This window comes from Populus euphratica, unplaced genomic scaffold (genome assembly GCF_000495115.2).
Source record: "Populus euphratica unplaced genomic scaffold, PopEup_1.0 scaffold519.1, whole genome shotgun sequence".
NCBI lineage: Eukaryota > Viridiplantae > Streptophyta > Magnoliopsida > Malpighiales > Salicaceae > Populus > Populus euphratica.
The window spans coordinates 125801-142416 of NW_011500390.1; the positions used below are offsets into that span (position 1 = coordinate 125801).

Genomic DNA, 16616 nt, shown 5'->3' on the forward strand with positions numbered 1-16616 from the left:
GGACATTTTTATGATACATCGAGATTAGTAGGCATGAAAAAACTCTGAGCATGATGTTAATGGAAAGAACTAAAGAAGAAAAACGTACCCCCATCACCTTATAATAGGTTTTGGCCTAAGTGATGGAAAGAGGACTTGAAGTAGCTTGATATAATTGTTAAGTAAACCATGTAGAATCATATTAGCTAGATGATAAATGAGTAGACAAAGTATTAATTTTGAAGGATTTGTAAAGAAAAAGAAAGAAAGAAGAAGACCCTTGGTTTAACATGTTAAGGTTCAACCAAAATAAAAAAAAAAGATCGATGTTTCAATTGAGTTTTCGACTTAGATAACCTAGGTTCATAGCTAGGATGAATTGAAATAAATAAGTTTAGTTTTGATTAGGAAAGAATCGAAAAATAAGAACTCATAGATATAAAAAGTAGGTTCAATTTTCATAGTAAATCACCGGGATTATTAATCCCAATTGAAATACTTGAATTTGGAATGATTTAATTGCATAATTGGAATATATATAGAACCTAGAAATCCATAATTTCATAGTGCAATGTTCAATCAAACAAAGAAGAAAGAATGAAGAGATAAAATAGAGTAAGTAGTAAGAGGAAATGAAATAAAACAAATGAATAATGTGCCATTAAATGAAACTAAAATAAAGGTTTCATGAAAAGATTAAAAGCATGACATTAGGACCAATTAAACCTAGGATATTGACCTAGGGATAGAAAAATAAAAGAATTTAGGTCATAATGAATTGATGAGAATAAATGGAAATTTAGGGTTACCTAATAATAATTGAGATGCAACTTAAAAGGTGAAAGGATTAAAATATTAGACAAGAATATGAAAAGTACAAAATTTCAAAAACTTAAAATGAAAAATGAAGGGAAATTTGAAAATAAGACCTTTGCATTAAGGATCTTGGTAAACTTGATTATTTGCGAGTAAATGATGCAATTATTGTTTATAAATGGTCTATTTGTTTTGTATTTTGTGCTCAATTTGCCACTTGAATTGTTATTGTTTGGTTATTGAGTTTTTTTCCCCATGTTTATATGTAGAATAAAATTAGAATTCTCAATACCTTGTACAAAATTTAATTGTGAGAGTTAAGTCTCAATATAAGAAAGTTTTCAAGGGTTAGAAACAACTTTTGGCATTCATCTCTTACAAGTTTATGAAATGTGCTTTTTTTTAAAAAAAAAAAATTATTGAGAAATTATAAAAAATGATGATGTAGATTCTTTAAATATTGCATTTGGTAAAGAACATGTTATGTTTGACAAGGAAAGGAATTGATTTGAGTTTTCAGCAGAAACCAAGTAAAGGAGTTGAGGAGGAAAATATTCCCTAAAACTAAAATATGAAAGAAAATCACATCCTCCTTTTCCTTTTGTCTAAGATTATAGTAGCTTTGATTAAGCTTCATTTTTTCTCTTTTATTTAGCTCTTGTTTAAGAATTGCGCATTGCGGCCCAAAAATAGATTGATTAATTTTTTTTTTAATTTTTAAATTATTTTGATGTGATGGTCTTACAAATAAATTTTAAAATATAAAAAATAATATTATTTTAATATATTTTTAAATAAAAAATATTTTAAAAAATAATAAATAACATATTTCTAAACATTTACTAAAAGGTTTATCATAATTGTGAAATGGGTTTTTGATGTATCGATACGTTTGTGTTCATCCTATCTCATCATTTTGTTTCTGCATGCAACCAACATTTAAAATCTCTTGTCAATGGTCCTAAACCCACAAGTTTCGGTTTCCAGCTTGTTTCTGCTTTTCGTCTGCTGCAGCTATCCAAGTAGATGTGTGCTGCATCAATGAACTTAAAAATTTGTTTTGGTGCCATGCTTCATGCTTTTTTAACAAAGACTATGATGCAGCCTAGGCCATGACCCTCTCAAAACCTATAGAAATATCACTACTTCCTTTGACAAATATGCTTTTCGTCTTGCACATTTTATCCACACTTTTTTCTTTGGGTAGCTTTCTGACTGCTTCTATTTCTTAGCACAAGGACCATTGTTGAGGCCATTTAGCTGCACATACCATATCCGACCTTGCAGCATAGCGCAGGCAACAAAGCTAGCGTGTGTGTGTGTGTAATTCAAGTCAATGGGATACTAAATCAATAGGAGGATAGTTGTCTAGCTACTACTTGGAGTATCTATTGTAGGAGTGCCTGTCACGAACTGAACGTGCAAGTATGGTATAGAAACAAGTTATGCTGGATTATTATTATTATTATTAAGAAGTTTAACCCTTTGTATTTTCCAAAATCAAGATTGTCATCTCATAATTTGATTATTATATTTTCAATTTCTAAATTTGACCTCTTGGATTATGGCACCGGTCAAGCGTACCAAGAATTAGGATTGCAAATAGAAATAATCTTTCGGAGCACTAAATTGGCGTACTCCAATTTAGAGCTTGTCTTCCGTATTCATCTATCTCCTCTAAGAAAGTAATCGCGTAAATCAAACATTGCAAACAAGTTAACTGTCAGAAGAGAGTGATTGTTTTAGTAACACAGAGAAAGAAGGATCTTTACCAGAATTATGTTGTACAATGCATTCCTCTGCTACAGCTTGCACATTCACAAACATCCACTAATCATAGCACCTCAGGTACATAACGAAGAAGAAGCAGATTCTGACCAAACACTTCTTTCTAAAGTGCCAGTCGCTCTCTTTCGAGACAAATCCTGTAACTCAAGAAGACAATCCTGAAGTGAAGCCAAACCACAGATACTGTGACGTACAATCTACCACATTGAAGGTACATAAACCTGTTCTTTCAGGTTTTGTGTTGCACTTTCAGTTGGAAAACCTCTTACTGCACCTATTGTCCATTGCGATATAATTCCTGCTGCAACTGCGAAACGAAGCTGCCTTTCGCAAACATCTTGATCTTCAAACATCTCAGGGCAAGTAGTAAGCTTTCTCATAAGAGCAGCCACAATAGCATCACCAGATCCAGTCCTATCACAAGTGAATGGGGTTATTAGCACATCTTCTGTTCCTGTCACTTTACCATCAAAATTAGGGCCATAGTAATGAATCTCAAGTGTTCCATCAGTCACAAACAAAAACTTAAGTCCATCATGCCACAACGGAGCGATTTCCTCACGGGTGTAATGATAACAGTCTCGCCAATTCTTGGTTTGCTCATAACTTTCAGCATAGTATTGTGGCCTGTAATTCCTCTTCCTCTCGTAATACTCTTCATCCAAGAGAAATTCCAGCTCTGTTCGTGAAACCTCAATAAAATTCGCTTCCTTCATTGCTTTCTTGATAACTTCCCTAGTCTCATTGCGTGATTTCCACAAAGGCAGTGGCAAATTCAAATCATAAAATATAAGCCCTCCAGACTTCTTAGAAAGTCTAATTGCTTTAAGAAGTGTCGATTGCAGGGAAGGTGATGTTAGGGCTTCCGAATTGAAATGGAACATCCTCGCCTGCATTGGATACATCAGAAAATAAATTACTTGTTGACGAGTCACAAATTCAGTCCCCACCAGGCATATTCAAATACCTTTTCTTCTCTCTCTTTTTTTTCATGAACAAAGGGATACCTTATATGAGAAGGTAGCATTGCGCAATCCATTTCTAATATCCCTTCATTCATCTAGTTATCAAAACAGGGAAGCTAGTGACATCTTTGTACATATGGTAACTGACGCAGCCGCAGAGCTACTAAAATGATTATAAAAACACACACACACGCACAATCATATCTAATTCAATTCACATTTGTGCACAACTGCTTTCGATACAAAAAGTTGAGAAATTTTCCGATTATATCAAACGTGGCAATCAAGAACCTATTTAGCTAGCTAAACCTCAGCAAAACAGAACAAAACGAAACAAAGAAGAACAAATTTTAGCAACTGTTTTACCTCTTTAAGCACAGAGAGGTTCAATTCAGAGCTAAGCAATGAATCCTCAGCAGCCTCCTTAACCATCTCCATCCTCATTTTCCCATCATCACCAAACTTAACCTTCATAAAACTACACGCCGTTTTCACGTTCTCATCAAACTTCACCGCCCGCGTCTGCACTCTTTCCTTATTCATCATCAACACCAACTCCTCTCCCAACTCATCATCCCCAACTTTCCCCATAAACGCCGCCCTCCCACCAAGCCTCGCATGCGCTATTGCCACATTGGACACTGGCCCACCTGGAGCCCTCGCAAACTCAGGTGGGTCCCATTGCAACATCTTCCACTGCGAATACATATCCTGGTGCATAGGATTATCGTGTACCCTCACCGTAGGTACAAATTCCTTCTGCACCGCACCAAAACAGCAAACCAACGGCGGATACTCGTAAGGAAAATCAATCCCATCATCATAATCTTCACCATCCAACAGTTCCGTATCACTAACACTCCCATTTTCAGCTTCAGTTTTCTTTGAACGTTTGGTGGCGGTCCCCTTAGTTGCTGTATCAGTAGTGGGAGTTGTAGCAGGTTTCTTTTTCCGGCCACGGCGCGAAGGAGGTGGGGCGTCAACAGCCCCATTTGTGGCAGACGCTTTTGGTGGGTTTAGCTTGATTAATGGAGGGTACTTAGCACTATTATGAAAAAAAGGTGGTGGTTTAGGTTTTGGAAATTGTGGGTTTGAGGGATTATAGTGTGGAAGTAGAAGAAAACAAGCCATGGTGGTGGGTTTAGCGGCTCAACGGTTTTGTTTTTTATTTTTTCAGGGTTTATCCATTTTTGTCTCCGAAATTCTACCGGGTCGTAAATCAACTAATTCGGGTCGGGCAGACAGATTTTTCGGATCCTTTATCCAACGGCTTGTAAAAGCTGCCGGATATGTAAGCAAGACCATGGTGACCGTACGATTGAAAAAGTTTTTTATTTTTGGAAAACCTCGTAAAAGTCCCCAGCCTTTAGGGGCAGAATAAATTAGGTCCTCAACTCTTTTTTCTCTCCCTCTCTCTCTGTCTTGGCTGGGTCTCTAATGTATTAATAAATTCTCAATAATCCCTTCATCATTTTCAATTAATAAAAACATTAAATAAAACTTACACAATTTCTATTCTTTTTTTTTCTTTTTAAAAAATCATTTTCTTCTCTAAGTTCTCATTTTAAACCTCTTGATAAGCCGAATTGTGTAAAAAACTTAAATTTCAACATTATATAATTATATAATTAATTAATGTTCTATCATGTGTAAAAAATCTTCAATTGTCAACACATATAGTAATATATGTTCAATTATTTATTTAATTTTAATTAGACGATGTGAATTGACACCTCTTATATCCTCAAGATAAACATTATTAATTTTTTTTGTTCTTAATTGAGGGAAGAAAAATCATGTGACTAATTTCCAATATTATTAACTAAAAGAACTAATAGAGGAATCTAATTAAGAATTCATTAACTTATTAGGGATCTAATTGAGATAAAAAGAATAGGCTGGGTTCTAATAAAAAATAAACTTACATGTTGGGGACTTTATTTATTTATCTATTTTTTAAGGTTTGCCGTCTTTCGTGTGAATACCAACGAGAACTGAAGAATCAAAGGAAGTCGGAGATTCCTAGTTATTTCCTTCGTGGGTTTTTCTGTCGAAGAAGAAGGAGAAGAAAAAAGAATCTTTATGTTTTTATTTTTTCAGCTGCTACTCTCTGTTCATCATCTTCGTTGATAGTATCTGGAAGAAAGAGCCGTTTGGGTTAAAAGGTGAAGAATCTCCCTCCCTCCCTCACCATCTATCTATTTATTGTTCTGAACACAAAAACAGCTCTGTTTTGGGTTAAAAGGCACTGATTGGTAATCGTTTTGGGTTCTGAAATCTCTCTCTCTCCCCCCTTTTGTTTTCTTGTTTTAGCTTCGATGAGATTAAAGCTTACAGTCAATTCTGAGTGAATAACTGAAACAGCCCCATGAGATATTAGCGTCTAATAATTTGATCAAGGTTGGATATTTATCAGAAATTCTGATTAAGATGGTTTTTTGTTTTATGAATCTTGTTGTCTTGTTGTAAATTAGTATATTTCTGAAGCTGTTGATTGAAATCTTACATATACTTGAGTGGAATTTAGATTGCTTTAGCTCAGGGAAGCAAAGAAAAGAAGATGGTTTTCGCACATATGCTTGTGTTATTTGCAGGGTGATAGACACTCTGAGTTTTGCCACATGAACGTTATTGGAAAACAAGCAAAAGATACATAAACTCATGATACTTGTTTGATGCTATTGCTGGGAATCAAATTTATGTTTGTCCTACAAGTGTATTTAGGATAAACCTGTGTAATCATAGCAGTTAAAATGTGTTTGTCCTGAAAATTAGAAAATTAACCTTGGTATCTTGCAGATAATGGGTTTATGGACTTTTCTGGAAGGTATTCTGCTTTTCGCAAATGCATTAGCCATACTGAATGAAGATAGGTTCCTCGCTCCAAGGGGATGGACACTGGCAGAACTCCAAGGAAGCACAAGAAATTCACTCAAGGGGCAGATTATTGGGCTCGTACATGCTTGCCAGTTTATGAGACTACCGCTTATACTTCTAAACATCATCGTTATCATAGTGAAGCTGTTCTCTGGTTGAGGTTGAGGATGAAAATAGTTCATAGCTTGGCAAGTGTTTAGTGTTTGTACAGCGAAGTATGACGATCTCGTTCTTTCCCACTCAAGGGTTGTGCTGTGCACACCAAAGTCCCAGAGTTTTTTCTTTCTTTTTTCTTCTGTACAACAGAACAGTAGCTGTTTCTCTAGTAACTTACCTGTCACCTCTTCTTTTGTATCTTTCATCCCTGGCTGTTTTTGTCCATCTACTCGTTAACCTCAATGAAATTACTAAACTAGAGTGTTACATTTAAGATCACTGGAAGGAGACAGGATGAAATGGATGTTCTTTTGAATCAGGAGTCAGCATTGTCTAGGGATGATGGCAGTCTTAGCAGTGGTCATCCTCTTACAATCCAATGGTAATAGATAGAAGGAACAAGTAATTTATTACCACTGCTTTCAACTGTCAATTAAAGTATAAAATGTGAAGCAGATTGGCTGCAATATGGATACTGAAAAGTAGGATCGATCTTGCCTGGAACTTGTAAGTTTAAACCATCCATCCCTTGAAAGGACTAGCTAGCATTACATCGTTTGAGGAATAACGTGTTTTCATCAGGAAAAGAAAGGAAGAAAGTGAAATTGCCCAGAGAAATGGTTGCTGCTGGACATAGCAGTAGAAAACACAATTTCAAACATCGAAATAGATTAAAGCAACCTAATTAGTCTTATGGATAACAACATTCATTATTTATCTGGAAAAAACTTTTCCTATAAAACACTAACAGTAGGACTTGAATCAATTGACATCAGAACCCTCACAACCACCATATCTTTGGGCTCACTCAATTGGGATCATAACCTCATTAGTCCTCAAAGGCGGCAAAGTCCAGGGTGGATTATACCTTGCCAGCAAAAATTCTCCAATCACCTTAAGCCCATCTCTCTCCAAGCTCTTCTTCAGCTTCTCCACTCTTTCTGCCACCGCCTGCTCGGTTGCCACACCTCCAAACTTTACCACCCCATATTTCCTCACCCCTTCTTCCTTTATCACAACCCTCTCATCCACAGGCTTGGGTGCCTCCTCTGCTTTCTTATACTTAGCAGGCAACACAAACTGCATCGTCACCATCTTTTCCCCCTCTCCACTACCCTCTTTAGTCACAACAGGAGCTGTCATCGCAATCTTTTCACTTCCACCACCAGTTTTAGTTATAACTGGAGCTGTCATGGCTATCTTTTCAGGCTTGGTGTTCTGTGGATTGCCCAAGGCACCAATATAATTAGCCAGAACCATGAACCCACCATCTTTCTTCCCATCGAATTGAGATGGATCATATGTGACTTCTGCAAGGACTGATGGAGCATATTTGCGGATTTCGTAATCATTTGAGGATTGAATCACTTCATATTCTGGAGTTTCTACAGTAATCCTTCCAAGAACCATTCCCATTTCAAGAAGCTAAGCTAAAACTATTGGGTTGTGAGAAACAAGACCTGGATAATAGAAATCAGGGAGGATGTGGTAGTTTTTGTAGGGTTTAGCAAAGCAGCTTCTCATATAAAGTAGTGGATCGTTCGTGGTACCTGTGATTGGGACTGGATGATGTTGCTTGGAGAAGGGGGTCAGATCTTTGGTTTGGAATGTTTTAGTGGAGGGAATTTGAGGATGCGTTTGTGGACAATATTTGTCCACCATTTCAAGAGAGAAGAGGAGCTTACCATTTCACATTGGCACCGATTCACAGCTCATGTTAAGGTGGAGGCAGAGTTGCCACGTAGCTACAAGAGTGTTTTTGCTAGTTTTTTTTTTTTTTCAATACAAGTTTTAAAAATTATTCATTTAATTATTATATTCGGGTTTAGTTTTTATAAAAAATAATTAAAAAAAATATTTTTAAAAAAATCATAATTAAATCAAAATCGGTTTAAACTAATTAGTTTTAGTTTAGTTTTGTTTGGCTTTTTAAAACAAAAACCAGTTTAAACTAATTTGGTTTAGTTTTTTAATTTGACTCGGTTTTTTCTGGTTTAGCTAGGTTTTTTCTGATTTTTTTTATTTGATTTCGGTTCGGTTCGGTTTTTTTCAGTTTCAAACTTATAAAACTAAAGTTCTGTTCGGTTTGGTTTTTCTCAGTTTCAGGCTTATAAAACCAAAATTAAATCAATTGAGTTTTTTAAATTTTAATCAATTTTTTTTATTTGTTTTTTTTATTTGTTTTTTTTTTAATTTTTTAAATCAATTGAGTTTTTTAAATTTTAATTAATTTTTTTCTATTTGTTTTTTTAATTTTTTTACTCACCTCTAATTTTATCATAGGGTACACTTAGGCATGATTTCAAATTAATTTCAAACACATAAAAAAAAAGTGATTTTATTAATAAATTGTTTGATATCATTAAGATTCTCAATTAAAAACTAGAAGGTGTCACTAGCTTTTGACTTTTTTTTTAGTTATTCAAAAATAAAAATGGATATTTGTATGAAAAACATAATTTATATCATGTAGAAAAATAAATTTTTTAATATTCATGTATTTTTCATTTTAAAAAATGTTTTTTTTTATAGCAATGTGGTTTATTGAGTACAAAATGAAGGCGATTAAAATATAAATTTGAAAAAATTATATTGAGTTGAAGTAAGAAGAAAAAAATAGATTATCATTTTTTTTATTCATGTGTTTTTTCTTTTTTATTTAAAAAAACATTATTTTTCACTAGAAGTATTGTTTTTAAATTAAAACTTAACACAATCTTAAAAGTATATAAAAAAAAATCATAAATAGATAATTTTTACACATTTTTGAGAAAAAACCGTATACACATTTTACAATTAAAAAGTAAATTTGAGAAAAAACCGTATACACATTTTACAATTAAAAAATAGATGTTTTATTGACATTTTTTTTTAATAAAAAGATATGTTTTAAAAAACTAACCATATTAGGTTTATATATAGTTATTAAGAAAGCAATTGTTAATATTACATAGAAGCTTTAATATTATTTTAAACTTATGAAAAAAATAGATAATTATTTAAATATCATTATAATAAATTTTATTATAAAGTATAAAAAACTATAAAAATATAAAACATTTAAGGGCCATTTATAAAAGGCTAAGGCACGCCAAGGCTGCATAGTTAGGCTCGTGCCCCTAGCCTAAGCTTGTAAATGCCAAGCATGATTGTAACTTGCTGACCAAGCCCAATAGCCTTCGTTTTTACATAATAACTTCCTTCCCTACACACACACACACACACACACACGCACACCTCTCTCTCTCTCTCTCTCTCTCTCTACACACACACACAACACACACGCAGAGAGAGAGAGAGAGAGTTAGAATCCAAGTTTTTGAATCATCAAAACTCAAATTTCAATTTTTTTTAACCCAAAAATATAAAAAAATATATTATATATATATTTAAAATCTTATTCCTAATCATCAAACACATTTTAATTAGATAAAAAACTCAAACTCAAATCAAATTAAAAAACTTTCTCGATATACCTTTTCAAGTATCATCAAATATAGAAACCATCTTCATTGATTTTTTTTATTTAAAAACACACCTCAAGATATTAAAATTGTAATTATTTGTAAATAAAATTTAATTATTTGAGAGCTTAATTTATTTTCTTTTTCTTTGTTTTTTTTAATTTTTTATAATGATATTCATCTAATGACTAAAACATAAAAAATAAACTTAAAGACGGAAACGTAAAAATCCTATAGAACATAGACTAAAAAGTGAAACTTAAGGGATCAAATTGAACATTTTTGTACCATTTGAATAGTGTAAGTAGGATAAGGTTCTCTTATTTTCAATGTAAATAATGCTCTTTGGTATTTTGATTTTTGTTTTAAGAACAACCTATTTAATTTCTAGAAGAAATATTCAACAAGACATTGAGTATGTGAGCACACGCAAATCTATGAGCCCGTTTGGCTATGAGGTAGAGGTTGTGTTTCTTAAAAAACGTACTGAGCAAATGTTTGGTTAAGAAAAAAAAACTGTTTACTATGCATGGGTCCCCTAATTTATTGCGTGCGAGATGCAGGGAAATGGAAAGCAGCAAATTGCTGCTTTCTGCTTGGCAAAACTAAGGCTATTGTTCAGTGAACAGTAGAGCATGCCTCTACTGTTCACTAAATAGGTTTATTTATTTATTTATAAATCAGTATATTTAATTGATTTCACTCGCACTGTTCACGTGAACGTGAACAACAATTTTTTTTATTTTTTTAAAAATTAGTTTAAGGTGAATTAAATTTACTCATACTGTAATCTTAATTTTATTCTTGATAATATTTTATCTAATTTTGTAGTTCTTGTCGGATGAATTTTGTACGTAATGGAATTGTAGATAATTTTTTGTTAAAGTAATTTTTTAAAGTGTGATCTATTTCATGATGTAATAGCAATAGTTAAATTCATAAAATTTAAATTACAAACCATCAATATTAATATATATTTTTAAAAATTATTTTATAACCTCAATTTTAAAAGCACTTTTAATCAAACACATTAAACTGTTTTTTCTTTAACTTCAATTTCAACCACAGTTTTAACTAAACATCTATTTTTTCAAATTAACCTCAACTAAAAGTACTTTTTATAAAATAACTTTTTTCATACCACAATCACAACAGTTACCGCAGTACCAAACATACTCTATATAAACAAGAACAAAAAGAGCCATATAAACTTAGCTTTAATGAAACTTAGCTTGAAAGGAGAGGACATATTGAAAAAGAAATATTTTTTAGTGATTGAAGTGTAAAGAGATCAAAGTTTCAAGGACCAAAAAGGAAAAAGTGGCTAATGAACAATGAGACTTTTAGTTTGTATGGTAATTATATTAGTTCATCAAGTAATATGTAAGTTGTAAATTAGTCCTCATGTTTTTTCAGAACAAATTGAATAATCCTTCTAGTTTTAAAAACTAATTAGTTAATTCATTGACCAATGTTGACTATGATTAATTTAATATTGTTGTTCAAAAAAATATGTTCTTCTTTAATCAATCTTTTAATATTATCTATTTTTTTTTGCCTTTATATTTCTTAAAAAAAAATCATAATAATTGAACAAGAACATGAAATGAGAAAAAAATAATCTAGTTCTAAATAGATTTTAAAACATAGGAATTAATTAATCATTTTCCAGATAGAAGGACTAATTTATAATTTATTTTTTTATATATTATTTCACGGGGAATGAATTTTATTGTTCTCAGGAATCATATCAATTTTAATATAATTACCAAACTCAATTTAAATGGATGTAGTATATGTGGAGTTATTGATATTATAGATTATAATCTGTTGATCAACCATTCATTTCTTGATTAATATCCTATTCGTTCATTTTCTTTTCAATAAATAGAAACTATAATTAGAGACAAATAATGGGCTAAACCTGTAGAACAACTCTTCATTGGTATAGTCTAGTCAAATTAGGAAATTATTTGATTTTTAGATTATAATTAGAGGTACATAATTCTCTTTTAAATGTTCTTCGAAGTAATGTTAATTTTGAGATTTTTAGTGTTTTTTTTCAATTATTTGTGACGAATCCAATATTTTCATTTCATTCATATCTTCCATTCCCTATCTAGTCATGTGATATCATCCATAGTGTGACGTCTACCATATTCTATAAATAATAAATCAAGCATATCTTCCATTCAAATGAAATTATGTAAAGTGCAACAAGCAATTGGAAAATTTTTTTTCTCGTGTAGTTAAAAAGCTCATATTTTCTTTTATTCTTCCACTCCGAGCATGAAATTCATTAAGATGGTACTATTCATTACAATATGGCGCTAAAAAACATGAACGTTTGCACAGTCAATATCAATGACATGATAAGGATCTACAAGTGAGTAACACCATTGTTAGATATAATATCTAAAAAAAATTAATTATTTGAATGTTTTTTATACTTGTTTACCACCACTTGGCATAGAAAAATTATTTCCTTTATAAGATAATGCATCATAAATATACATGAATTGAATTATTAGGTTGTTCTTTTCCATCTAGTATCGGTAAATATGAATAATTAATTTTGAGAAGTATAATTTAATTAATCAGGTTATAAATTTGTTTTTTTTAAATTATCCATTCGAGTTTTATAAATTTTAAAGTTATTAAGATTATAAATTTGTTTTTTTAAAATTATCTATTCGAGTTTTATAAATTTTAAAATTATTAAATTTATATAATAATTTATATAATTATTATTTTTAATACCTATAAAATTAATTAAAATATAAATAAATTAATCTGATACCTGTAAAATTAATTAAAATACAAATAAATTAATCTGAATATCTATATTAATAATAATAAATAAATAAAACATAACAGCATGAGAACATGCCGCCACAACATTTTGTTTCACGAGCGAAGCTCTTTTTTTTAAAAAAAATAAAAGTGTTTTTTTTATTTCGATGTAAGAAATCAAGCTACATCAACATCATGAATTCCTATCAATTGCAGCTATGTATTTTTATTTTAAAAGATATTATTTTAGATATACATATATTTAAATAATCTAGAATTACATGCTTATGATTATTTAAAAGAATTAGCATACCTCAAACCTTGACTTTATTGATTAACGTAAAAAAAAAAAAAACACCATTATACCATACATAGCAATGGCATGATCCAGCTCAAATAACGTTGCAAAAATTACAGCACATTTTCAGTAATTCAAAACCAAACCCATTATTCCCAACAGTTAGATCAATCTTGCTATAAAAATCCCCCCCTTCCCTCTGCATTCTCAAATTCTCTCTTCTCCTCCTTTACCTTTTTTTGTTCCTGATTTTTTGTTTCAGTTTCTTCAAAATGCGTGAGATTCTTCACATCCAAGGAGGCCAATGTGGCAATCAAATTGGTGCAAAGTTCTGGGAGGTGGTATGTGCAGAACATGGGATTGATGCAACAGGAAAATACAATGGAGATTCTGAGCTGCAGCTTGAAAGGATCAATGTTTATTACAATGAGGCAAGTGGTGGCAGGTTTGTCCCGAGGGCGGTCCTAATGGACCTTGAACCTGGTACCATGGACAGTGTCAGGTCAGGTCCTTATGGTCAGATTTTCAGACCTGATAATTTTGTTTTCGGACAATCTGGTGCTGGAAACAACTGGGCTAAAGGCCATTACACCGAGGGTGCTGAGATGATTGATTCTGTCCTCGATGTTGTCCGAAAAGAAGCAGAGAATTGTGATTGCTTGCAGGGTTAGTTTTTTATTTTTACTTTTGGAATGTAAATTTTGTTTTGGATTTATTGTTAATGTGGATTTGCATGCAGGATTTCAGGTGTGCCATTCTCTAGGAGGAGGAACCGGATCGGGTATGGGCACTCTATTGATTTCGAAGATCAGAGAGGAATACCCTGATCGGATGATGCTTACATTCTCTGTCTTTCCTTCTCCTAAGGTTTCTGATACAGTTGTTGAGCCTTATAACGCAACCCTTTCTGTGCATCAGCTTGCTGAAAATGCAGATGAATGCATGGTCCTTGATAATGAAGCTCTCCACAACATCTGCTTCCGAACCCTCAAACTCACCTCGCCAAGCTGTAAGAATTTTGATTCTCATATATTCTTAGACCTGGATTTTTTTTTATTTCTTTATGTTTGATTTCATGCTTCTTTGAGGTGCAGTTGGTGATCTAAATCATTTGATCTCTGCTACCATGTCTGGGGTCACATGTTGCTTGAGATTTCCTGGACAGCTTAACTCTGACCTGAGAAAGCTTGCTGTGAATCTGATCCCTTTCCCTCGGCTACATTTCTTCATGGTGGGTTTTGCCCCTCTGACCTCACGTGGTTCACAACAATACAGCACCCTGTCCGTCCCAGAGCTCACCCAGCAAATGTGGGATGCTAAGAACATGATGTGCGCAGCAGACCCACGCCACGGTCGGTATTTGACAGCCTCGGCAATGTTCAGGGGCAAAATGAGTACCAAGGAAGTGGATGAGCAGATGATCAATGTTCAAAACAAGAACTCATCATGCTTTGTTGAATGGATCCCACACAACGTCAAATCATCTGTTTGTGATAGTCCTCCCACAGGCCTAAAAATGGCATCGACATTCATTGGAAACTCCACGTCAATTCAGGAAATGTTCCGTCGCGTGAGTGAGCAGTTTACTGCCATGTTTAGGAGGAAGGCTTTCTTGCATTGGTACACTGGGGAAGGAATGGATGAGATGGAGTTCACAGAGGCAGAGAGCAACATGAATGACTTGGTGTCCGAGTATCAGCAGTACCAAGATGCCACAACTTACGAGGACTGTGAGGATGAAGAGGAGGAACTCCATGACATGTGATCTTGTTCTATGTTGCTATGCTGAATGAGAATGCTTGGAATTGGGTTGTGAATGATGTAGTGGATGTTGAAAGAAATGCAAGCCAACGTTCTGTAGTCAGTCTCTGGCAACAGAAGGGATGATTCCAGGCAGAAGTAGGCCTTATTATTGAGATTCCACACACACAACCACATATATATAAATGTTTCTTTCTTTCTTGGATTTTGAGAAGGGAACAAGGATTATCAAATAAGTACTCTTATACGTGTATACAAATTTATTGGAGATGATAATCTAGCATGAATATCTTCTTCTCTTCAACAAGCTGTTGCATTCTAATTATTTATTATCACTACTTTCCCCCCAAAATTAACTGCAGAATGTCTGTCCAACAGTGGTTCAAAGCTAAAACCCCACTGCCCATTGTATATCTAATGAAATAGCATCTGTATTTGCGTTTGCAACTGTTGCTTATTGAAGGATTTGAATCCTTTAATATTACTTCAAAATTTGAAGTGGTCTCGCATACTACTTCAAATTTAACAGTTATTGACCATGCATTTCTTCAAAAGGTTTCTATTACACTTCCCACATATATTGAACTTTCTTCTTCACCACGACGCATGTTGACCAGATCACAAACAAACTCTTTGAAGCCTAAGACTTCATTTGTTGGTGTAATGAAATATCCTCTTCAAGGCTCTCCTTGCAGAGAAAGGCTCTATTATTGAACCATCTTATTTCATGGAAATATAAAAAAAGTTGTTGTTTGCAAAGATGCAATGACCATATAGTTAAATGCCTTAATGTTCAATGGTACGTAGAATCATGTTCCACATCATAGCTCTTATAATCTTGTTGGATAAAAATGAGTATACTAAATTAAACATCATGTGAATGGAAGCATAAAAACATATAAAACTCGAAGAAGGGTTATCACCAACAACACAAGGTTGATTTTACATATACATTTATTCTTGTTAACAAGCCAAGTATGATCAGATTTGTGGTCTTTTTTAATTATAACTAATCACTAGCTAATATGACATTTGGATATTAAAAATGTTTTTCTTTGTGGAATTCTTACTATAGAAGTATACATGCACTAATAACAAGATTTTGTTCATCTGAATTTTCCAAATCATGTGTGCCACCTCAAAAAAAAAAAACCTTGTATGGTTTTCATTTGGCTCCAAGAGCATGGTTTTCATTTGGCTCTAAGAGCATGGTTATCTCATCTCAGTGAATCTTTATAATTTTATGGTTTTTAGGTTTCCAAGGAAAATACTTCATTATACACTTTTTTTTGGTGTGATCTATATTTACTTGTCTTGATTTATGATAATAATATTATTACTAGTTCAAATTACAATATTATTGCTAGAATTATTTATTCATTGTCTATCACTTGATTTTTCCTGGCAAAGATTTGGTCACCTATCATTCTTTCTTAGAATGGAAACTACACAAGATGGTAGAGATTAAGAATGTATATTTTTGATGTGGTCTAGCTTTAATTTAAAAAAAATAATTAATTTTTTTAATTTAAAATCAAACCAAATTCAAATTGGTTTAAACTAACTAGTTTCGGTTTGATTTGGTTTAGATAATTAAAAGAAATTTTTTAGGTTTTTTTATGGCTTTTAAGCTTATTATGGGCTTTTAAAATCATTGTAATTGACATTAAAAAAACTATCCTTATTGCCACATTTTTCTTTAATGGAATTCTTGTTATA

General features: G+C 32.7%; 3 protein-coding genes and 1 long non-coding RNA gene across 4 annotated transcripts; 2 read left to right on the plus strand and 2 right to left on the minus strand.

Annotated features, from left to right (window-relative positions):
• Positions 1 to 2420: 2420 nt before the first annotated feature.
• FLN1 (fructokinase-like 1) lies at positions 2421 to 4769 on the minus strand. The gene is made up of 2 exons (XM_011010850.1): positions 3915 to 4769; positions 2421 to 3473 (listed from the first exon to the last, which is right to left on the minus strand). Exons 1-2 carry the CDS (start codon positions 4677 to 4679, stop codon positions 2781 to 2783), a joined length of 1458 nt encoding a protein of 485 aa, XP_011009152.1. The 5' UTR covers positions 4680 to 4769; the 3' UTR covers positions 2421 to 2780.
• Positions 4770 to 5523: 754 nt separating this feature from the next.
• Positions 5524 to 6860, plus strand: LOC105114332 (uncharacterized). Its single transcript, XR_840112.1, has 2 exons — positions 5524 to 5713; positions 6348 to 6860. It is a non-coding gene; the product is annotated as an uncharacterized LOC105114332 (long non-coding RNA).
• A 223-nt stretch (positions 6861 to 7083) lies between these two features.
• On the minus strand, positions 7084 to 8275 carry SOUL-1 (SOUL heme-binding family protein). The gene has a single exon (XM_011010851.1). It carries the CDS (start codon positions 7995 to 7997, stop codon positions 7386 to 7388), a length of 612 nt encoding a protein of 203 aa, XP_011009153.1. The 5' UTR covers positions 7998 to 8275; the 3' UTR covers positions 7084 to 7385.
• A 5100-nt stretch (positions 8276 to 13375) lies between these two features.
• On the plus strand, positions 13376 to 14919 carry LOC105114334 (tubulin beta chain-like). The gene is made up of 3 exons (XM_011010852.1): positions 13376 to 13802; positions 13876 to 14145; positions 14231 to 14919. The coding sequence occupies exons 1-3, from the start codon at positions 13409 to 13411 to the stop codon at positions 14899 to 14901; spliced, it is 1335 nt and encodes a 444-aa protein (XP_011009154.1). The 5' UTR covers positions 13376 to 13408; the 3' UTR covers positions 14902 to 14919.
• Positions 14920 to 16616: the final 1697 nt, after the last annotated feature.

Coding starts and splice junctions, on each gene's coding strand:
- LOC105114334 (XM_011010852.1), top strand. CDS start 13,409: ATGCGTGAGATTCTTCACATCCAAGGAGGCCAATGTGGCAATCAAATT. Junction 13,803..13,875: donor GAATTGTGATTGCTTGCAGG/GTTAGTTTTTTA, acceptor ATTTGCATGCAG/GATTTCAGGTGTGCCATTCT. Junction 14,146..14,230: donor CAAACTCACCTCGCCAAGCT/GTAAGAATTTTG, acceptor TTTGAGGTGCAG/TTGGTGATCTAAATCATTTG.
- FLN1 (XM_011010850.1), bottom strand. CDS start 4,679: ATGGCTTGTTTTCTTCTACTTCCACACTATAATCCCTCAAACCCACAA. Junction 3,474..3,914: donor ACCTCTCTGTGCTTAAAGAG/GTAAAACAGTTG, acceptor TATCCAATGCAG/GCGAGGATGTTCCATTTCAA.
- SOUL-1 (XM_011010851.1), bottom strand. CDS start 7,997: ATGGGAATGGTTCTTGGAAGGATTACTGTAGAAACTCCAGAATATGAA.